The sequence below is a fragment of the Esox lucius genome, chromosome 19 (genome assembly GCF_011004845.1).
Source record: "Esox lucius isolate fEsoLuc1 chromosome 19, fEsoLuc1.pri, whole genome shotgun sequence".
Taxonomy (NCBI): Eukaryota; Metazoa; Chordata; class Actinopteri; order Esociformes; family Esocidae; genus Esox; species Esox lucius.
Window position 1 is genome coordinate 12377311 of NC_047587.1, and position 23544 is coordinate 12400854.

The 23544-nt window shown below is 40.1% G+C and overlaps 3 protein-coding genes across 3 annotated transcripts in view; all 3 read right to left on the reverse strand.

Moving 5' to 3' along the window:
• LOC105021857 (caldesmon) overlaps nucleotides 1-3818 on the reverse strand; it is a 33231-nt gene extending 29413 nt beyond the window's left edge. The window contains exon 1 of the mRNA XM_029115016.2: nucleotides 3694-3818. Within this exon, the coding sequence (XP_028970849.2) occupies nucleotides 3694-3811 (118 nt within the window). The 5' untranslated portion in view covers nucleotides 3812-3818. The remainder of the gene's footprint in view (nucleotides 1-3693) is intronic.
• A 4275-nt stretch (nucleotides 3819-8093) lies between these two features.
• On the reverse strand, nucleotides 8094-13702 carry bpgm (2,3-bisphosphoglycerate mutase). The gene is made up of 3 exons (XM_020056553.2): nucleotides 13621-13702; nucleotides 12341-12968; nucleotides 8094-11454 (listed from the first exon to the last, which is right to left on the reverse strand). The coding sequence occupies exons 2-3, from the start codon at nucleotides 12939-12941 to the stop codon at nucleotides 11279-11281; spliced, it is 777 nt and encodes a 258-aa protein (XP_019912112.2). The 5' UTR covers nucleotides 12942-12968; nucleotides 13621-13702; the 3' UTR covers nucleotides 8094-11278.
• A 298-nt stretch (nucleotides 13703-14000) lies between these two features.
• LOC105021836 (troponin I, slow skeletal muscle-like) lies at nucleotides 14001-19956 on the reverse strand. The gene is given in 9 exon segments (XM_034288018.1): nucleotides 14001-14421; nucleotides 14563-14733; nucleotides 14983-15071; nucleotides 16721-16727; nucleotides 17856-17987; nucleotides 18734-18775; nucleotides 19161-19164; nucleotides 19274-19305; nucleotides 19848-19956. Coding segments are annotated over 8 exon segments (537 nt in total). The 5' UTR covers nucleotides 19285-19305; nucleotides 19848-19956; the 3' UTR covers nucleotides 14001-14340.
• Nucleotides 19957-23544: the final 3588 nt, after the last annotated feature.

Below are 23544 nucleotides of genomic sequence, written 5' to 3' on the forward strand. Positions count from 1 at the left end.
CAGAGAGACTACAAATAGCAAGTGACTCTTTCCCGCAAAAGGCATTGGAGGGAGGGCATCCCAGTGGTGACAAGAGCCCACCTGGCAAGACAGCAAGGGTGGACAGTATCAAGCCTACTGGTCATCTTCACGCCCCCGGGCCAGGCTACACCTAATTATAAACCGTGGTGTAGAGATTAGTATTTAGTAGACACTTGAAAGTTTGCACTGAGTTTGCATTTCTAACCTTAATTGGCAGATCATTCCTCAGTAGTGGAGCTCTATGAGAAAAGGCCCTGCCTCCGGCTGTTTGTTTAGAAATTCTAGATACAATTAAAAGGCCTGCATCTTGCGATCATAGGTTACGTGTAGGTATGTATGGCTGGATCATTTCAGCAAGGTAAGTAGGAGCAAGTCCATGTATTGATTTATAGGTTAACAGTAAAACCTTAAAATCAGCCCTAACCCCTAACAGTCAGCCAGTGTAAGGACGCAAGTACAGGAGTAATGTGTTTTAAAAAATGTTGTTCTAGTTAGGATTCTAGCAGCACTAACTGAAGTTTATCTATTGATTTGTCAGGGTAACCGGAAAGAAGAGCATTGCAGTAATCTAGTCTAGAAGTGACGAAAGCATGGATTTGTTTTTCTGCATCATTTTTTGATAGAAAGTTTCTCATTTTTGCAATGTTTGAAGAGGAAAATAAGCAACTCTTGAGACATATTTTATATGTTCATCGAAGGAGAGGTCAGGGTCAAGGGTAACGCTGAGGTTTCTTAAAGTTTTTTGGGATACGACCATGCAGCCGTCGAGGTTCACAGTGAGATCTGCTAACAAAGCTCTTTGTTTTTTGGGTCCTAAAACAAGCATTTCTGTTTTTCTTGAGTTTAAGAGCAAGAAGTTCTCTGTCATCCATTTCCTAATATCTGAAACGCATGCTTCCAAAGTAGCTAATTTTGGGGCTTCTCCATGCTTCATTGAAATATATAACTGTGGGTCATCAGCGAAACAGTGAAAATGTATGTTGTGATTTCTGATTACATCGCCCAGAGGCAGCATATATAGTGTAGGTATGTATGGCTCCAAGCCATGACAAGGAGTCAACAGGGCAATCTCCTCCGATACTCTAATCATCCACCAACACCATGTAAGGAATAGAAGAAGCCTGACTCTGCCCCCTGCACAATTTGTAGTCTACTTTGTGCTCTACTTATTTACATTACATTCAAATAATTTTGCGGACCTTCATATTCAGCTATCAGAATGCAAAGACAGCTATCAGTACACCAAGACCTAGATTTTAATTCCTGGCCACAAGCAGAATAATCAATTGCAATCAGCAAACTTGTATTCTGTGACCTGAGGTGATCCAGTGATCGTGTCTGTTGTGCATTTAGTGCTGCAGGATGGATCCTAATCCACCCCAGTGCTCTTTCAGCCAAAACTCTCTCCTCTATATTTCCACACTGTCTCCGTTAAAAAAAGCATAAAAATGCCCCCCAGAAATAACGACATAACTATGTGTTACAGCATTTCTAACAACCAGGGAGAGGGCCCGGATCTGATCAAGAACTAAACATGTCAATTAATTAGGATTTCAAAGTTGTGGAGAAAATAGAGGGAGAGGAATGCATGATATAACTGAGATAGGATACGGTTATGTAAGGGACGTGATTCAGTATCCCAGAGTCCTGTGAGAAACAGTCTTGCCTCAGATCTACTGACCTGGATTCAGCTCCCTGACCTAATTGCTAGGCTTTAACTCAGAGGGTTAACACGGTTTTGTGGGTTTGATCCCCGTTCCTCGCTAAGGACTTTAACCATAAATTCTACAAAAAAAGCCAATTCCACTCTGTGTTTATAAAATCTAGTGATGACCTCTGAATCCAAGCTGAGGACCGACTTATAAAACAAACACTGACACAGCCATATCTGAAGGAGAAAATACACACACTCCACCACAATGTGGCTCCTGCTCTGTCCTTCATAACCAACACCATGTAAGGAATAGAAGAAGCGTGACATGGCTCTCTGCTCTGTTTGTACTCTATTTTGCGCTTTACTTATTTACATTACATTAAAATCATTAACCATTAACCGACTGACTCACATTAGTGAGTGGATACATCTTCATTCTGGTTCCCAGTGGGAGTTGAACCCACAACCCTGCAAGGACCTATACCAATGTACTCCCTACCACTGTACTCTGCTAAGGGTTTTTTAACTCTTAGCTTACGAAGGCCGGAGCTTGCTGATTTTCTGTACAACCTCATCATTAATTGCACCCACCTGGTGTCCAAGGCTTAACGTCCCTGATTAGAGTTATAATGTAAAAATGGAGTGGATGCAGATTTGAATACCCCAGTCCTATACTCAATTCCGGTATACCAAATACAGTACTCTGTACTCTATACATCATACTTTATACATATATGTACTCTATACCATCTAATCTGTACTCTACACCTTTATTCTCTAATGTGTGCCCTATACCCCTATGCTCTATACCCTATACCTCATACCTCTGTGCTGTACACCTCTATACCCCATAATCTGTACAGTACTCTTTATTCTGTACACTGCCATACAGTTTTCCACAGCAAGACGTCTGTGTAATATGATAAACAGAGTGTTACCTCAAATTATAGATACCATTGCCAGGATCTGGGCATCCATACAATGGTCTGGTAAAGCAGATGTAAGAACTACTGGCCCTTGAGCCAAGAAGAAAATTATAATTCCTAGGATACACAGATGCTAAGTTACTGGCTGGCAAAACCTCTGGAAGCTAGGCCACTTACGGCATACTTGCACAGACCTACATCAACAAATTCTGTGGCTTTCCGATTACTTCATGATTGAGGAATGCTCGATTTGCCCTTTATCATCATCATTCCTTGTTCTATTCAGCAGTGTTGTGCCAGTTCCATATTTCCAATGTGTGTGTGTGCACATGTCTGGTATTGGATGCAGACTGTGGTCTTCAATGACATGCTGTGGGTTGACAAAAATTCAGCTTTTAAAATGTAAACTTCAAGACGTGTCTTCTGCTTCACATATCACCAAGCAGCTCTGTGTTCCACTGCTCGCTCAACCAGAAAGTACTCACAGAAATACTTGAGCCCAAGAGGAGGGCGAGCTTCCTGGCCAACAACCACAACTGAGCTTGCAGTTGCACAACCTGCCACAAGGAGTCACTGGAGCTTGACATGACAAGGCAGTTCTGTCCAACAACCATCCCGCTAACACCAAATGGTGCAAAGCCACTTTAGCATTTTGTAAGGAACCCAGGCAGAGTTGGAATAGTCCGAACAAGATTAGAACCCTGGCCCCAGCTCTAAGGGGAAGCAGTGATTTTTTCCCGCTACGGTATTTAGGAACATGTTCTGTTACACCCAATACACAATGTTGTTGATTACTGAACATGTCTCTGGAAAAGGGTGTTTGCTAACTGACTTCAATGTACATTTATTTGTGGCAAATGCAGACAGTGGAGGGCGAAAAGGACACACATCTCCAATAAACTGCTACTCTGCTATTCCTCTTGAGGACAGTGAGCGGGCCAATAAGCTGTCTATTCATTCATATTTTTTAAACCCGGTATATGCCCACACCATTATGTTATTACATTACTCCCGCACACAAACCGGTTTATTGCGATGCTGTAATGAAACACTTTCCAACATGTAGCCAATCAAAAACAAAAACCTACTTACCCGTCTTTACTACTGACATCCATTTTTTGATACTGTCCACATTTACAATCAACTCTGGTCCAGCTACAGCACCTTGACAAAATATTCTTAAAGACAAGGGCTTAATTGGTTCCGTCATGTCTCAGAGATGCTGTACGTGTGTCTTCTTTTCTTTTATCTAAATAAATAAAATATTGGGGTGGACTGCCCAAAATATATATATATATATATATAGCAAGATAGCCATCAGCTCTGCCAGATGATTTGACAATCACTTCCAAACTATGACCCCTCTATCTGGCACTGCAAATGTTGACCCAGTGTAACCAGTCAGTGGATCCTTTTTGAACTGTACATATTGGTGGAACATCCCTGTATACAGTTTGCTCTTGACTACAGAATAGTTCAGCCAAGCCTGCCACCACCCTGTAACAGTCTCTGTTTAGAATGCATGTCAATGGAACAAACATTTTATAAAACAGATGTAGTTCAGTAGCAAGATTCTGGCAACACTTTTAGTGTTGTCAAACTAAAACAAAATTGCAATTAATTTAATGATTGCTGCTTATTACACTCACAAATATTTCATAGACTATACAGATGAGGACAAGCAGTTCACAACTAAATTCATTCAATTAGCATCAGCAAATATGCTAAAACTGCATGTTAAGGATTAATTTGCCTATAGTTTTTCCCAACATCATAAAATGCAACATTGTCAATCATCATTGTGTTGTAAATGTACACCAATTGGTTTCAAGGCTGTAACTGTTCAGTACAAAGTTATAGTTGTAGTTGTATGTTGGCCTATACAATGCATTGAGACGCAATTTTTTCCACCATTTTGAAACACATTGCTTAGCTTTGTCAAACTAGTTAGAAGCATATCGTGGACCAACGTATAACATCTCTATTCAATCCTAACCTAATGATCTACTAGTAGTTAGTTTCTGAATGTATTTTCCACAATTCAATGTAATTGAAGCAAATTCGTTAATCGTGAGAGGGAACAGTACACACATTTCCAGGCCTGAACATCGAACAGGGCAACCTGTTCAAAATGACATGCTTACTAAAGCGCCATCTATGGACCAATCAGTACCATTCTTTCAAAACAAATTACGAATTGCCTATAATGTCATGACAAATTCCAATACTTTTTAACCATATACTTTTTGAGTTATAAGGGCATTCCAAGGAAAAGAAAAATACGAAGGAAAACAATAGGTAGACTACTAGGTAGACTTGAAATAACTTCATAAAATTATCTTTCACTGAGCGGTCTAGATGGGTCGATTTGCGAATGAACGTGTCTTTTTGAACTAGTCTTTCTGTAGGCTCAATGTTTTTTTTTTACCTGACTAGTCTTTCTGTATGCAATTATTATAATTTTTTACCTGAAATGCGTGTATTTAATCATGGCAGGGATGTGTTATGACTGGTACGGATTTAAAATGTTGAGTCTGAGTCAAACAAAGTCATATTTTTAATCCGAGAAATGAATCCACATATTCGGGCAAACCGATATCGGTTTAGTAAATCATTTTAAAAATCCCTTCTCGTTCATCTTTCAGAGACGCTGCGAGCGCCTGTAAATCCATACACTATTTGACATGTGCGAGCAGGTAAGATGCATTAACTGAATACCATGTGTGCATTTATTTTTGCAACGCTCGCACACTCAGCGTGGCGGGTCTATGGAACTCTCGGATCCGATCACCTCCCCTGCGTGTCGCCTTTGCAAAATCCACTGGACGAGAAAGCCAAAAGTTTAATCCCCTTTACCTTCTTGCTTTTGAGAATGATACCGGGAGAGAGGACACGCAGAGTTAGAAAATCTACCTGATATTTCTTCGCTTTAAAGAGAATGCTGAATGCAGTTAGAATATTAGATAAAAACTGGTTATAAAAAATGATGTTAAATAAATTATGTTCGTATTCAGGTTGAATAAGCTACCAGAACATGTCTTCACTTACATAATGTCATAATTGAGTGGAACTTCTTACCAACATTCATCCAGTCAAAAGAAAAACATTTTGAAAAACAATATTAGGATTCATTTTTTTAATATATATTGCTTTCCTTCTGCAGGCAAAGGGGAGTATTCCCCAAATAAACTCATAGTCCAGGGCAGGGCAATGGCAAGCCAAGTATTGGGGCTACTAACCCTGGTTGTCCCTCTTCCACACCACAGTCTGTAGAGGTTGGTGTGTTAGTGCACTTCATCTTTTGTCACCTGAGTGTGTGTGTGTGCGTTTGTGTCTGTATTAGTGGTTTCTTTTGTGTTTGTTTTAGTGGTTTCCTGTGGGCTCAATTTGCTTATAAAAAACGTTAAAATTCAAATTGCCATGCAAATTGATTCCTCAAGCATTTCGACCAAAGGGACAAGTGACTTATCCACTGGGGATACGGAGGTTTCTTTTCTAAAAAAGTTTTAGAAATATGGCAAACGTGATATATTAAATATTCGTGACGGTTCATGTGTCATAATTTTTAAGCTATAATCGAACCCTCAATAATACCGCACCTCGCTATGTCTGGTTATGTGATGCGCTGCACAGCCTTGGCACAGAGATGCGGCGCGATCATGAGTTGTTGCACGATGTCGGTGTGATGTAAATGCTTGAAAATGAATTTGTAATTCAAAACTTACCTGTCCTGCAGAAAGACGAGGGCAGTTATTTCTTTATGTACGAAGTCAGCAACTTCGGAGAGAGTTTGGACCGTTAACCTTATGGCTACTGTGAATGTTTGTCTCCTCCTTTTTCCATGAAACATTTGTGAGATGTTTACATTGGGTCGGAGTCTCTCAATTTGTAGTCCCCTATGTGGGTATGGAGACGATAGGCTGTTTTCAATAGATTTTGCTTACCCTGTGGTAAATCATCTCAAGTAAACATCCCCATTCAATTCCATAATGTTTAATTAAAGTAAATAAATAGAAAACATAGTATTAGACGTTTTTTTATTTATTTTATATATAGCTATTTACAAAATTCCGGGTGGGCTCCAATAGTGTCCAGCTGACCCTAGGCTACAACTTTTGTTGTTGTTATAAATGTAATCAAATTAGGCACCCTGAATGTTTGAAGGCTACCTTTGAATTTCTGTCCACCCTAGTAGTCCAGCCCTTACAAAATGTCACAATGAAAGTCTAAGAGTAGGACCCAAAAATGGAAAAATACAGAGGCAAGCCAGACAGTCGGCACCCAGTTCCATTCAGCCGCTGATTGGGAGTGAAACAGACACAACCGCTATGATAATGAGCTCCAGTGGCAGCGACAACTGGGCTAGTTGGTAGCTTGGATCATGTAGACCAGCTCCCAGTCACACCACCAGTATCTGAGAGTGACTTCACTGTGGTAGCTCATACGGCCCTGGAACTGACCCATTGGTTCTGGAGGTAAAGCTGGCTGTTCCACAAGTCTGGTGATTTGAAATCGACACAAATCTTTGCATCTGCAAAAACAATGGGATCGAGGGCAAAATGGAGTTGGATTCTGTCTTAAATATTAGCATATTTTAAGTGGCACAGCAGACCCATAAGACTTATTATCTGCGCATTGGGGATCGCAGGACACACGGCTAATTACTGATTTAACAGTGAGATAGATGACCAGCTTGTGGATACATTCCACATGCTACATAACCAGGTCATATCCTGAGTTTCCGTCAGATAAAGACAGCTATCGTCAGAAAGGAATGGTGAACTCTGAAGTGTATGAGGAAGTAAAAGTGACTATATAAAGTCCTTTTCAACAGCTGACATCTCTCTCTCCTGCCAGAATGCGATGGGGAGCACAGAGCTTCCTGAACCATACAAGGATATGTTGCTTCTCCCACGGTGCCAGGAGCGTATTAAAATGGCTTTGTCCACCTCAGAGAAAAAGCAATCATATTCTAAGGAGATTATAGTAGCCTACATAGCCTGCAGTTTCCACATCCCTCCCAAAGCTCTATAATCTAGGCAAATCGAGGTTCAAATACTACAAATACTATACTTTGATCCTGCCCAAACCATTCGAGAGTACTAGGTGGGTGTGGTTTGAACTGTTGTAACAGAGAAGCTTAACGAAGCCCAAAAGGAGAAGAACCACACTGTTTAACTGGTTCCTGTTTTGTTTTTGTGTTGACAGCCTGATCCCAGATTAAAACGGACTTCACACGCATGGGTATGATTTCTGGCGTGGTCCCGTCCTCTCCTCTTTCAGGGCTGATAAAATGAAGCAGTTCAGAGTGGCAGGGCCACCTGTCTGTCAGTTCCCCTCGTTGCAGTTCACATGGCTGGAACAGACCACAAGTCATTAGGATTCTAACAGGCATACTGTTGCTCCTCCAGCTGGTAGGAAAATACATTTTCCCCAAAAGAGCATTTTCATCACACTGTACACTGACGTGAAACAAAGCAGTCACAGGGTTGTTCATTTTAATTTCAAATTTAATTTAGCTCAAGTCAAATACGTCCTATTGTCAATATCTTATGATTAACATTAAGGATGGATGACAGTGGGTATAACACAATGCTTTACGGAAAATCTTACAGGACATTACCACTGTTTTTTGTAGTACCAATATATTTACATATTTACGGGTAAACTAATGACATTGCCTATTAGTCGTAATTTTCACAATGTCCCAAATAGAGCACAACAGCACAGAAGAAGTTGGTTATCATAATCCGAGTGGAGTATAAAAACTTATTTTTGACAGACTCCTGAATAATACAAAATGAGACAAGAAAACACACGACAGCAGCAAACAAACAGGTAGGTTTCCTGTGTAATAAGGAACAAGCATCACAGTATTGACCCACAAAGAAAAAAATCAGAAACAGATGTAACAGACCGTGCAACATGAAGTACAACGGCTGAATAGTTTTTCCTACTTTAATGACGTGAAAAGGGGTTGCAATCACCAAAAGTTGCTGTTGTTTGGTTATGGATCTGCAATAATTTTGCCATCATCAACCTCTGAAATGTAATGTATTAACTTCAAGAAAGGGGATTATGTATGTTATGACATTAAAAGTGAAGAATGGGATTTGTCACAAGGAGTGCATAAGAAATTATATTAAAACATTTTTTTGTGGAAATATCAATAGTAGTATCCCCTTTAAGTGCTAAAACATTTGATAGCAATGTATTGAGCTGCCAATGCAGCATTTTACACAGTGAAGTTCATAACATAAACTAAAACCATTGTGTGTTAAGAATTATTTTAAGGCCATACTTGACCTAAATGTTTGTTTATCATTGTTAACAAATGGAATAAAATAATCAGAAAACTAGAATTGGTAGAAAGGACAGGTAAGTCTGGGAATATCTACATTGGTTCAGTCAACATTTTAAACAAAAGACACTTTCATGATAAATTATACCGCAACATACCGTCCGCAAGTCATCATCAATCTGGCTTTAGTGCAGTATGTCAACTTAGGTACAGTCAGTTCTTATAAAAAAACTAGCATGTAGCCTCTTGAGAAGAAATACTATTATCAATGTCTCAAACTAGCATGTATCCTCTAGACAAGAAATGCTTTTATCAATATCTCAAACTAGCATGTAGCCTCTAGAGAAGAAACGCTATTATCAATGTCTCAAACTAGCATTTAGCCTCTAGAGAATAAATGCTATTATCAATGTCTCAAACTAGCATTTAGCCATTTAATAAGACATGTTATTTTCAGGTTTGACCTGTTTCCACAACCAGTTTCTTTACAAAAATCATCTTCACACAGTCACCGCCTCATGCCTTGGAATGAATTGCTTGGCTGTCAGACTCAATGAGGTAATTTGTTATGAAGTGTTTAGAACATATATTTTCCTAAATTAAATAACTCGTACTTGTGTCATAGCTGCAGCTGGCATAAACTGCAAGATTCTCTCACGGTCATAACTCAGCCCTAAAACGTGTCAAATTTGCGATGGAAAAGTCCTTTAGAAATTAAGGTACTGGCATTGAAGGCACGTGTGACGCAGCTTTCAAAAAACTAAATTGGGGGAATGTAACTACAGTAGTATTTTTTTTAATTCCAAAGTACCTTAATAAAAGCATCAGACAATTATTTTGTAAATTATACCTTTTGAGAGGGTTATCTGGCTAAACATAGCACTTAGAAGGAAGAAAATTCTGGAATAGCTCATTTTAATTTTTACATTGCACCAAAAAAGTATTCAGGGCATAGCACACTCATGCATACATAGTCATTACACTGTAAGACTTGAGTATTTAGTGCATTTGATTAAACCTTTGCATATTAGGCAACTATAAATGACTTCAGAGTTGCTTGAGCCCTATAAAATCTGTTTTGTTTCTCTCAAAAATTTCCATCTTAATCGGAATATCATTACAATTTTGCAACATCGCTAATGTCTACACAGTGCAGCTATGTTCGCACCACACGCATAACACACATACACACACACACAAGCACGGAGACAACGAGTGGGGCATTCCTATGTCGTTGAAGGAAATTACGAATCACTGATTAATTTTCTTATTGTTTTGTAATTTACTAGGGAGCAGTTTACTAGGGAGCAGTTACTGACACATTTAGTCGATTTCCCGCAGAACTCAATACAGTGTAGAATATTGTGGAATTCTATATTAATGTCTGGATATTGTGCTACAATCCACACAGTTGTCAATGCAGATTTCATTGGGGCCTAAGTCGCAGGTTTCAGAGAATTACCATACATAACACATTCTGAGATATTTAAAAACATCCCCAGAAAGCTTATGAATATCGTCAATAGCACTGTAAATATTTTACTTTTTTTTCTCCTTGCACATCAATGTTTGCAGTAAGTCAGGAGATCGAGCAAATTGTTTTGAACTGCCCTACCCAGATCCATTGAGCCAGGTCACGTCACGTGCAAGGAAATTGTTGGAAAAATTAGGAGCTAGTGGTAAACAATCCAGTTAGATAAGCAATTAAGTGACTGAATTAATCAGGACATCCTAGTGTTAGCTTACTACCATGTTTGAGAAGTAAAAAATGAACTTTGGATATTTTATCTTTACAGTGCAAGTCAATTATTTCTCCCCTCAGTGCTCCTGCCACCTGCTCACACAGGCCAATGATAACTAACAAATGGCTACCGCAGGCCTACACACAGCTCTTATCATACATTTTTGCTTGGCCTAACGTGCCACAAAATAACAGTTGTAGCTAGCTTGCAATAAGTGTATTTGTATGGTTGCTAGCTTTCTAAGGTAACAGCTTCTATGGAAAATCACTAGTATTTATGGCAATATTAATAGCATTGTAGTAATTGGCTTTTTGCTAGGTTTTGGTATAAACCGGAAATATCATGAACCCAGAAGTGGGGGGAAAGACAAGATGACGATATGAAAATCTGGATACCACCCAACTCTACTAAATAGGCAGCACTTATAGCTAGTTGACTACTGTAGATTCTAGAATTCATAATATAGACCAACTAGAATACAGTTGACTAATGTAGATTCTAGAATCCATAATGTAGATTCACCAGAATGCAGAAGACTACTGTAGATTCCGGAATCCATAACCTAGATTCACCAGAATACAGTACACTAGTGTAGATTCTAGGATCCATAACCTAAAAACACTGTGGACCAGATTCAAGACACTTGCTTAACCTTTCCCTGATCCTCAACCTTCTTGATGGCTGCCTGGATAGCTTCCTGGTCTCCCAAGAGCTGCATGGGTTTGGTGGGTCGGAAGTTCTCATCCAGTTCAATCAGAATTGGCGTTCCTGTGGGTAAGGTCACGTTGACAATATCTTCATCTGATATTCCTGTTGGAATGAGAAACAGAGAACATTAAATGTCAGACTGCTTTGCGGCCGTGGCACACCACTAAACAGACCATAAACATCATGTGACCATGTAGGTAGGACAGCTTCATCCCATGTCGTTACGTGACGCCATTATAACCTTTCTGATTTGTGTACAGTGTCCATAGAAAAGACCTGTCTGAGGGATAAGTTACCATTTAAAACTGAACACAAATAAAACAATAAGGTAATAACTTCATAATGTTTAACTGCCTACTTTAGCCACCACTTAATACTGCTAACATATAATTTTATTCTATACATTCTTATCTATTAATGTAACACCTAGGAATTACCTGGGTGGCCAGTGACTTCAAACATTACTGCACATGTGCCCAAACACACAGACACACACACACTTACAAAAGGTCCCTATATGCCTGTGGAGAAGCTAGAAGGTCAATGTGATCACATGGCAGAAGCTTGATGTAACGTAAACCTAGTGGCCTTTTTGTACGAGTTCAACCTCGTGACATTTCTGGAACCCATACACTTTATTGCTCTGAACTAAATGGAAGCGAGAGTGATGGTTATGGGCTAGGCCTACAGCACACGGGGTACAGCTAGCTACCCTAGCAGGGCCTTCGGTGGATTCAAACATTGAATTGCAAGTGAAAGAGAAAGTGGCCATGCAGCTTATGTTAAAATCTGCACAAACAAAAGAGGACTAAAGAGAACAATGGATGAGCAGTAAACGTCAATGCTAATAATGGGGCAGCTGGTGCAGTCCAACACACACACACACACACACATGCGCACATGCACGCACGCACACACACACACACACGTGCAAAAACACACACAAACACACGTTCCCAAACACACACACACTCGCGTACACACACACCTTCCAGATGTTTTAGCAGAGCTCTGCAGCTATTTCCATGCCCAGAGATGAGCACCAATTTCCCCTGTCTGATCTCTGGCACGATGGTGCCATCCCAGTAGGGCTGGAGCCTCTCCAGAACGTCCTTCAAACTCTCCGACCTCGGGAGGTCCTCTTTGGAGACGTCACAGGTGGAGTACCGCCGGTCATTGTAGATCTCAAGGAAGTACGGGTGTGACTCATCAATGGGTGGCGGCGTGAGATCGTAGCTCCGCCTCCACTGCTTCACCTGCTCCTCCCCATGGTTGAGGGCCATCTCGGCTCTGTTCAGGCCAATCAGAGCGCCATAATGGCGCTCATTGAGTCGCCACGACTTGACCACCGGGACCCACTCCTGCCCCATGGCCTCCAGCAGGAGCCAGGCCGTGTGGATGGAGCGGCTGAGTAGAGATGTGAACACCAAATCCAGCTGGAAGCCTGCTTCCTTCAGGAGGTGACCGCACGCCCGGGCCTCCTTGACCCCGTCCTCGCTCAGTCTCTGGTCCACCCAGCTGCAGAAGCGGTTCTCTTTGGTCCAGGCGCCTTCTCCGTGCCTCATCACCAGGACTTTGTACTTGGACATCCTGAAGGACTGGCCGGCAGCAGGAGCCTGGGATTTTGCACAAACAATACGTTGAATTACGGGACCTGATACCGCATAGTGTGTCGAATTACGGGATAGATTATGTATTGTAGGGCCATTTTCGTGTATTGTATTCCATCAGGCGATCACCTAACCCACTTAATATTAATGTAGCAAAGGTCATTCATTCTGCAGTTTAACTCGGCGGTAACCACGCGTAATGCCAGAAACAAAAGTCATCATGAGAATGTAATTCATTTTGTGGCTGAGAGAGGGTGAGGAGGTGTGTCTGTGGCGTCAGTAAATGGCAAGCATTTCGACACGACACCACGCGACACCGGGTGCTGAAGCGAGCTAAAGCCCAAAATAAAACGAGTGTGTACAGGGTATTCAGAAACAGTACAACAAAAGAAGGTTATTACACGTTCCCTATTTCCAAGTTAAAGAGGTATTAGCTATATATTCATATAAAGATTTTTGTTTAAAAAAAATGGCTAGCTGGTATCTGGGATGCCTTGCACTTGTCATGGTACTCCATCCAAAATTCAGACGGAATGCGGATTTACGCGCCAGACTGCAAGCTAAAAACGCGCTACCGACACAAATGTAAGGGGAAAACACGTAACCGGAAAACATGTTTTAGGAACCCATCAAAAAACAGTAATATATTCTACCTTACCTCGCGTGTGTTATAAGTCCGGCCCAATAATCGTGCAGTCGTGAGTGTTGACAGAAAGGCTGACCACCATCGACAGCATTTGCAGGCGACCACGATTGATAGATTGTCCTCCAATTGAAATGGCAAAGCAAACATTAGGGCGGGATTTGTGTCATGTGTGTTGCCCATATTTGGACGGATGAAAGGAAAGGCTTGTGTTGTCTTAAAACTGTCAAGAGGCGTGTCATAGATTCTGCTGGCTCCGTTTTATAACCAAGTACACATTCTGTACCGGTTCTTGTTTTCAGGAAAAACTATTGTGTGATCGCGGTGTGATTGGTCCAAAGTGTAAACAAACACACAATATGTGGAATGGAAGGTGCAGAGGACTGTTGACCATATAAGTTGCAATGATAATATCATGTATTTATTGTCACTAATACAAATACACAACTCCAACATTGTGCATCTTCCTACCACATAGGTCCAATAACAGCATTAAATGACATTCTACAAAGAAATAATACATTAAATCCCATAGAAATAATGAATGATTCTCCCCTGAGTGACTAGAATCTTCGGGGCCAACATGATTTGCATCCACAGACAAAACATATTTACACATGAAGAAACACTTAGGATGACTGTAAAATTACACAAACTTAGATTGGTTCCTGGTTAGTTATAATGTAAGACAGACAAAGAAGTGATAATATTTTATTGCTCCATCCATCTTAATTACTAGGAAGCAAACATCTTCTTTCTGCCCTCCATGCCCGACATGGCATCCACATTCTTACGCCAGTCAGTCACCTCCTCCTTCTGTAGAGATGGCAGAATATCAGTATAATTACCAGGTCAGAGGTGGGGGCCATCTAGTCGCACTTGCAGGTACACATTACAATCAACACATCAGGAAAGGAGGTATCGCATAGCGTGTCGTGGTGCCGCTCGTTTCCTCACCTTCTCCTCCTCTTTCTTGACGGTCTTGAGGTTCGCCTTGAAGTCGACAGACTCTTTGACCTTGGCCCCTAGCAGAGCCCCCATCATGGCTTCAGCTGACACCCTCACCCTCTTTAGCTGAGGTCGCTTCTTACCCTTCAGCTCAATGATTTTCATGGACAGATTTTCAATCTAACATTGGTGCAGAAAAAAGGGTTTCCTCTAAAATATCTCACATTCCAACCAAAATTGTTCTAAAATAAAACATAATTTTTTTTTAAGTTGATGGTTGAACAGTCTTTTGTTTTCAATTTTCCTTGTAACTGTTAAGTCACATAATATTCCATTCTATGCGTAGATAGTTTGTATTAAAGATCATGTTGGGAAGTTAATGGTTTGCAATATTTAAAAATAAGAACTAAGAATCTGAAGGCCAGGTACCTCTGTGTTGCTTTTAGAAACTTTCATTGCAATGTCGTATCGCTCTTCATCTACAACATCCATTTTCTGGTGCAATTCTTTACAAGATTCTGTGAAAAGAAAAGAGACTTATATCTAAATAAACTGTAAGCATACCGATGATATACAGTTATATAAACCTGAGATGACTGATGTGGGGGGCTGTATTGAAGCCACTGCACAGCCATTTGGTTCCTCCTACTTCGTTGTAAAATAAATTAAGATGTGTACACTAAATGCCTATATTATAGTCTATATTAATTGGTGCCAAATGTATATTATCCACTTCTTAATACATGTGTTTACATTATATTATGTGAGCTAAGCATACAAACAGATAAAGCTTCCTTTAACAAAAACATAAAGTATACATTTTCAAAATAACCTGTCCCCACTAGAACAATAACAACAACAAAACTGTCATTGTGTCATTCTAATCATTTAAATTACATTCATTCCTATGGAGGACTGACCCCACTGTTGTGAGAGCCAGCCTGCAGCATTAGTCTTTCAGTGGCCAAAACATAGCATCAACTTGGATTAGGAGTTGAGCAAACATAGCATCAACTATACTGTAGGAGTTGAGCTACTTTTCTGTAGGAGTTGAGCTACTATTCTGTAGGAGTTGAGCTACTATTCTGTAGGAGTTGAGCTACCATACTGTAGGAGTTGAGCTACTATACAGTGGATATATAAAGTCTACACACCCCTGTTAAAATGTCAGGTTCTTGTGTTGTAAAAGAATGAGACAAAGATAAATCATGTCAGAACCTTTTCCACCTTTAATGTGACCTATAACGTGAACAATTCAATTGAAAAACAAACTGAAATCTTTGAAGGGTAAAAATAAAAACTCTTCAATTACTTGGTTGCATAAGTGTGCACACCCTTAAACTAATACTTTGTTGAAGCAACTTTTTGATTTTATTACAGCACTCAGTCTTTTTGGGTAGGAGTCTATTAGCCTGGCACATCTTGACGCGGCAATATTTGCCAACTCTTCTTTGCAAAAGCGCCCCAAATCTGTCAGATTACGAGGACATCTCCTGTGCACAGCCCTCTTCAGATCACCCCACAGATGTTCAATTGGATTCAGGTCTGGGCTCTGGTTGGGCCATTACAAAACGTTAATCTTCTTCTGGTGAAGCCATGCTTTTGTGGATTTGGATGTGTGATTTGGGTCATTGTTGTGACCCAAAGCACATTGTCGTGATCCTCTTCATCTTCAGCTTTCTAATGGACGACTGAAGGTTTTGTGCCAAAATTGCCTGGTATTTGGAACTGTTCATAATTCCCTCCCCCCTGACTAAGGCACTGGTTCCAGCTGAAGGAAAACAGCCCCAAAGCATGATGCTGCCACCACCATGCTTCACTGTGGGTATGGTGTTCTTTGGGTGATGTGCAGTGTTGTTTTTGCACCAAACATACCTTTTGGAATTATGGCCAAAAAGTTCAACCTTGGTTTCATCAGACCATAACACATTTTCCCACGTGCTTTTGGGGGACTTATTTTTGCAAACTTCAGCCTGGCTAAGATGTTTTTCTTTGTAAGAAAAGGCTTCCATCTTGCCACCCTACCCCATAACCCATTCATATGAAGAATACGGGAGATTATTTCTACATGCACACAGCCAGTACTTGCCAGAAATTCCTGCAGTTAATTTAATGTTGCTGTAGGCCTCTTGGAAGCCTCCCTGACCAGTTTTCTTCTCGTCTTTACATAAATTCTGGAAGGACGTCCAGTTCTTGGTAATGTCGCTGTTGTGCCATATTTTCTCCACTTGATGAAGACTGTCTTCACTGTGTTCCATGGTGTATCTAAGGCTTTGGAAATTATTTTGTACCCTTCTCCTGACTGATATCTTTCAACAATGAGATCCCTCTGATGCTTTGGAAGCTCTCTGCAGACCATGGCTTTTGCTCTGAGATGCAACTAAGAAAATGTGAGGAAAATCCTACTAGAGCAGCTGAACTTTATTTGTGATTAATCAGAGTCACTTTAAATGATGGCAGGTATGTAATGACTTCTATTTAACATAAGTTTGAATGTGATTGGTTAATTCTGAACACAGCCACATCCCCAGTTATAAGAGGGTGTGCACACTTATGCAACCAGTTTATTGTAAGGTTTTTATTTTTTACCTTTCCCCCTTGAAGATTTCAGTTAGTTTTTCAATTGAATTGTTCAAATTATAGGTCACATTAAAAGTGGAAACATTTCTGACATGATTTATCTTTGTCTCATTCTTTTACATCACAAAAACGTGGCATTTTCACAGGGGTGTGTAGACTTTTTACATGAACTACTATACTGTAGGAGTTGAGCTACTATACAGTAGGAGTTGAGCTACTATAATGTAGGAGTTGAGCTACTATACTGTAGGAGTTGAGCTACTTTACTGTATTCATGGTGTTGTACAAGTGTGCTATCTTATTTCCTCAACCAGGTTGACGTAGAGCATTTTTCTGTGCTCTAGCCGGATTTACATAAATGCATAAATTCACTGAAAACCTACAAATATCTTAAATGCTAAACAGCCAGCCTTTCACCAGTTATGTCACAGGATTAAAATAATCCTGCTGAAGGATCCGATTATTCCAATAAATTAATAATAATCATACTACACATCAAATTAATTGACCATTAGATAGTTATTTTTTATATTATAGTTTGTAATAATGAAATTGTTCATCTGTAGGAATATTATACTCCCGGGACAAAACAGGTCACATTAAGGTCCCCATGTGTGACCCTGATACCTGATCAAACTCAAAGTACATCAGTATTGCACCTGAATAAATATAAACATACTCACAACAATATATGTATATTAATAATATTTTTCTAATAGTACCTGCAAGTCCTGTACTGACAGACCTGATAACATGAGTGGTGGGAGTCGTTCATTCAGTGTGACTTCTTTGTCAATCGCTTTTTGCTCTTTCTCAGCCACCAGCATAGCCATCGCCTTTTTCACCAGTTTGGTCTGCGATAAAACACAGTAGGATTAAGAAGTAAGGGATAAGGATGTGTGAGTTATGACCAATATATCACGACTTCAAGCATTCTTATTCAGAATGCTTGACATGCCATTTTGTAAGTATAAACCGGTTACCAACGCAATCAGAAAAGTAGCTTTTACGTGATGGCTCTCCCATGGTATATGTAAGCAATAAGGCTCGTGAGTGTGGTATATGGTCAATATACCATGGCTACAAGCTGTTCTTAAGCATGACGCATTGTGGATTGCTTTGTACTTTGTACAGCACTTAGCGATGGCATATTGACAGTGTATGACAAACCCTGAGATGCCTTATTGGTTTTATAACTGTTTACAAACATAAGTAGAGCAGTAACCCTTAAATGTGATGTAAAAACCATGGTATACGGTCTTCTATACCGTGGTATAGGACACCATTATACCAGGCCCTCCTCAATGGGCTGTACCAAAGTACAGCTCTTAGAAGTGGTGTTTGTCCCCCTTGTGCCTTTTTATTTAAATATAGAATTGGTTTCAACCAATCACTATTAAGGATTCAAAACCACACGATTTAAAAATACATATAAAGCAGTCCTTATACTTAAATGTTCTACTTAGAAGTTAATAATATTAGCGTGACTTTATAATTTGTTGCATACAGATAATTACATGTCTGTAAGCAACAAATTATTTTTAAACAAGAATTTTGCAATTACAGTTACAACAGCACTGAAATAATCACATAAATCTACCTTCAAAAAGAGTCTGCGAGATGCAGAGATCTTCGATTTTGACTGAAATAAGGAGAAAGTAATTCTTGAGCACAATTTTAAAAACAGAATAAGCATTATTAATCATACATGCAAATACTTTAATGTTAAAATATTAACTGTGTCTTATGGACAGTACATATTAAATGGTCTTTTTACAGTTGCTGCCTCAAATTAAATTGTCTTTTTCACTTTTTCAGAACAGCTGTTAAAAAAGGGGCTTTAAAAAGTTTGATCAAAAGTTGAGAAGATTCCGTCCATGAAGGACTGGGGATTTCATTTTATGCTGCAGCGACTCAGTTTCGGCCAGTGCAGTGAAGCACAACTATTGCTATTGACATTACACTCATAATGATCAAGGGCAGAGTTTATTCCATGTGTCCTGGTCTAATTATGAAAACTCACTTACCGGCCTGAAGCAAGAACAGCCAATTGAAAAAACAAAACAGGGAAAGATTAGCATTTGAATGTTGATTTTTAATTTGTTGTCACCAATGCAATGTATTATAGATTTGTACTTACGCCTCAGACATGGTTATGTTTCTTTGTGTCTCCTGAATATTTCACAAAACATAAAAACACTGCAGTCAAATACCATGGCAAAAATGTAACCACGTTATAAACAACATCCTGATAGTAGCCATCTTCAGTGTAACATTTTACATTAAGCATTTACAAAACCTCAGACTTGATTTATTTAGATAAAATTCCAATTGATTGTAGATGATGAAATAAATGTTAGAGCTACATTAGGTTATTGTTAAAATATACGTACAACTACTGTAAATGAAATTAACTTGAAGTCATTAAGCAATGATTTAAAAAGTCAGTGCTTTAAAAGACTTGGTCAGTCCTTGAACATTTTGGATCTTCTGAAATGACAATTGAAATTGTTGGCAAACTAAAACAATTCTCATGTAAGTCACGTGTTTATATGTCCAAGATACAGTATTTCACAGTATTCAAACTCAACCAACTTTGTTGGGTTGACCACTAACTCTGACATGAAGTAGCTGTCAAAACCTAAAAACAATTTATATTAATCACCATCTTATCTTTGGTTCTATTAGGTGTTATGTTAATATTGTAAACATACCTTTCAGGTGAAGAAAAGCTCCTGGAACAATACTAGCTGTCTTTGTGAGTCTGGAGGGTTCAAGAAGTGGGTAGATATATAGATTCTGGACCTCGTGAGTGGCTCACTAAAATAGACCAACTGCCCTGTCCTCACCATTCTTGCTTTGAAATACTCCACATCCCAATCTCTGGTCAGTAGTTAAAATCATTTGTGACTTTCAACCCGCTCCTTTTTCTGGTTAAACACTGTGACCAAGGAAGGACGAAGTAGAGGTAGAGCTAAATACATTACATGTAAGTGTATTTAAGTATACAATAATATATACAAATTGAAGTTTCCCAAGGAAATTACTATTTTATTGTGAATGGCTGGTCCTAAAATAATCAGATTTAGCTCTGTCTATTATATTTGGTTTAGTATACAACCTTAATAGAGAATATAAAGAGAGCATGTGGAGAATATAGTCCAGTCTTTGACCAATCAAATCATGCTCTGAAAAGCCATTTGCTGTTGAGGCTTAGACATGACATCCCATTATCATTACACAGACGGGCGTCATCTATTTTAATCCAAAAGTTTGTTCCACTGGGAGCACTTGTTACCCTTGTTTGCAAATACATTGATACAGTAACACATTACTACAGATCTACATGGCAAGCGCAGACGGATGACGAGTTTCTACAACCACAAGCAAACACTGCCATCTGGTGGTTGAGGACTATAGTACATCAAAAAAAATTACTTGCACGTGAAATGTGAAAAAAGATGCCAGTGTCTTCAACATACAGTTGTTCTAAATAAGGAAATAATTTTGCTCCAAACAAATACTGGACATTTTTTATTTGTTCTCTGTGTCATCACTCTGTCATCTCTAACAGTTGTTATTGATTCGTTCAGTGGCCCTCTCCATTTATAGATTTTCATCGCCAGTCAGTAAAGCTGGCCTCTATAATCCTCACTAATCTGCAAACCATGTGAAACCATGTCATGAATCAAAGTTAAGACATGTACTTTTAGTTCTATAGTCCAAATGTTTAATTTCTGGAATTGATTTTCTCATTGAAGGAAACCCTCTGTCACTGTGCAACAGTGACAGTGAAAAAAATATATATTTCTGTCTCTCCATGCCTGACACAGTGTCTACATTTAGATGCTAGTCAGTGACCTGCTCTTTCTGAGGGTAACAGACATGTATTATTGTAGATCGAATATAAATAATACTGTATGTTTAAAATGTGGCTTAGCAGACGTTCTGATAACACTACCACGTAAGTAACACTATCTAAATCAAATTATTAGATTCATTTGGATCAAATTCCAGATCCTGTCAAAAACAGGCAGAGCCTCATGCTCACCTTCTTCTCAATGTTCATGACGGGAAGATGGACTTGAAGTAAATGTTCTTTCTTGAGCTTGGAGTCCAGGAGAACACTTTGCATGGCCTCGGTGTTGATCTTCTGTTTCTTCAGGATAGACTGCTTGAACTTGATCTGCAGCTTACTGATCTTCAGATGCAAATGTCTGGCACCCTTTTCGCTTCATAGTGGACTACATTGTGGAACTCATATATGTTCAGGGCCAATACAATTGGGATCCATATTACAGTTGAACTTTCACATTCTAGCCTTGCGAATCCTCACAATAAACCAGTGTGAACTGTGGCTGGCGTTGACTGGTACTCCCAGTCACTAGGGGGCAGTCTTTTGTATTGCTTTGGATCCTGAGTGCTGTAGTATAGGACCACTGGTTTAGAGGACTTTGGGTCCTGAGCCCTGGAGTGTAGGACCACTGGTTTAGCAGACTTTGGGTCCTGAGTCCTGGAGTGTAGGACCACTGGTTTCGAGGACATTGGGTCCTGAGTCCTGGAGTATAGGACCACTGGTTTCGATTAATTTGGGTCCTGAGTCCTGGAGTGTAGGACCACTGGTGTAGAGGACTATCACCCTCACTACGCATTTCGCAAAAAATTTATCAAACTCTCTTTCATACAATTTTCCTCAGCAACTATGACATTTCTACGCATTATTTTAGTGTCATGCCTCCTTCCCAATTTTGCCCACTTCAATGCCCACGTCAGCAATTCTCAGTACAAAATATCAGGATACAGTCAACAACAAAATGTATTCGAAACCTAAAAATACATTTAGCAATTCGATCAGAACAAACTTCAGTTGCTAATATGATCCACAGCAAGTGTAAACCTGCAGTCAAATACCATGAAATACTCATCTTCAACCCCAACCGTCTGACTGAGGAGATCTTCCATCTTTCTTTTGGTTCCACAAAACACTTTTAACAACAGAGCGGCTTGCTTCTACCAGGTGTTGTAGTACAGATACTGGAGACAGACCTTCTTGTGTAATTGCTCTCCTTCTCTCTCACACAAATAACGTACAAAAAAATATGGAATGCAACCAAGGTAAGAACAAATGTGCCTACAGGGCCATACGTGAACAGCAATGAGCAAATGTGACCAATGCACCGACCACCACTACAAAGGCAGGATGATAAAATATGCTGAGGGCTCACTTGAAGAGAAAGATGGCACAGCGGTTCTTACTCTGGGCAAACATTTCAATGACTTTGGGAATGAATTAATGCAGCTGCTGAATCAGCTGGCTTTCGATGGACAACATGGCCAATGCGTTGAGTCGCGGCTGTCCCATGGTCTTGCGACTGAAGGTTTTTAACCTCTTCAAGGTTCCTCTCTGCCTCGGATGTCGTCATAGGTGTTGTTATGATAATTTTCAGCAGAGTGACGGTCTCAGCCAAAGCCTCCTCTAGGTTGTTCTCATGGATGGATCTTAACAGAGACAGGGCCGTCTTGCCAGTGTGAAGCTCAGTGTGGCGGTAAAGAGTGGTCAGCTCAGACTTCAACTTTTCCTCGTTTCATACCTCTGCTCCACCTGGGAGATTACTCTGTCGCATGCCTCCTTCATCACCCGCCCTGTGTTGGTCACTCGTCGGCCTGGCACGTCTGTTCCATTGTTAACGGTGGCAGCCCAATCATCAGTTTGCTTCCGCATATTCTGGACATTCTCCTTGAAACGTGTGAGCGCACTGCTAATCCCAGATGCATCGATACTCCGTGTTTGCAGAGTGTTGCATAAAACATCAACTTCTGGCATAAGGAAGAAAGAAATTCCAGCAGCTGCAGAAAGGCCGTATGCCTCACTTATCATGGCCTCATCCCATCCTGGCTGTGTGCGTATGTCCTCCATACACAGGAGAACCGCAGTGCGATTTTCCCAAACTGCATTGACAGTTCTACTTTTAAAGTTCTATCGTACTGCGGGTGGCCTTGGAATGCGTCTCTGTGTTGCCTCAGCAAGTGCCTTTGACTTCCACAAACTCTAAAAACCTTTCTGTCACTGTATTGTCAGGGAACATGTATCGCAACACAACCACCATTTGTGGTTTACAGGAGACATCAGTTGTCTCATCTGCCTGTATGGCAACAAATGATGTCTCGTCCACTTGCTTGGCTATCTCCTCCCTGTACACTTCATACATACAGTCCAACAGTTCGTTTTGTACAGTGCTGGATGTCCCTTTCAAGATGGGCTGAGCGTCACAGTTTAACACATGTTATGATCCGACTGAGAACACACCTGTTTTCCTCCACCTGTTTGTTAAGCTGCTCAATGGAGCGCCCACTGTTAACTTGGGCTGTGACATTTACCCAAATAGCAGTCATGGAAAACAGAAGAGTGCC

What these genes read in the sequence shown, in the direction of transcription:
- bpgm (XM_020056553.2), bottom strand. Translation starts at nt 12,941, where the DNA reads ATGTCCAAGTACAAAGTCCTGGTGATGAGGCACGGAGAAGGCGCCTGG. An exon ending in TCTGCTAAAACATCTGGAAG is followed by an intron (nt 11,455 to 12,340) that starts GTGTGTGTGTAC and finishes TCATTCCAACAG; the next exon opens with GAATATCAGATGAAGATATT.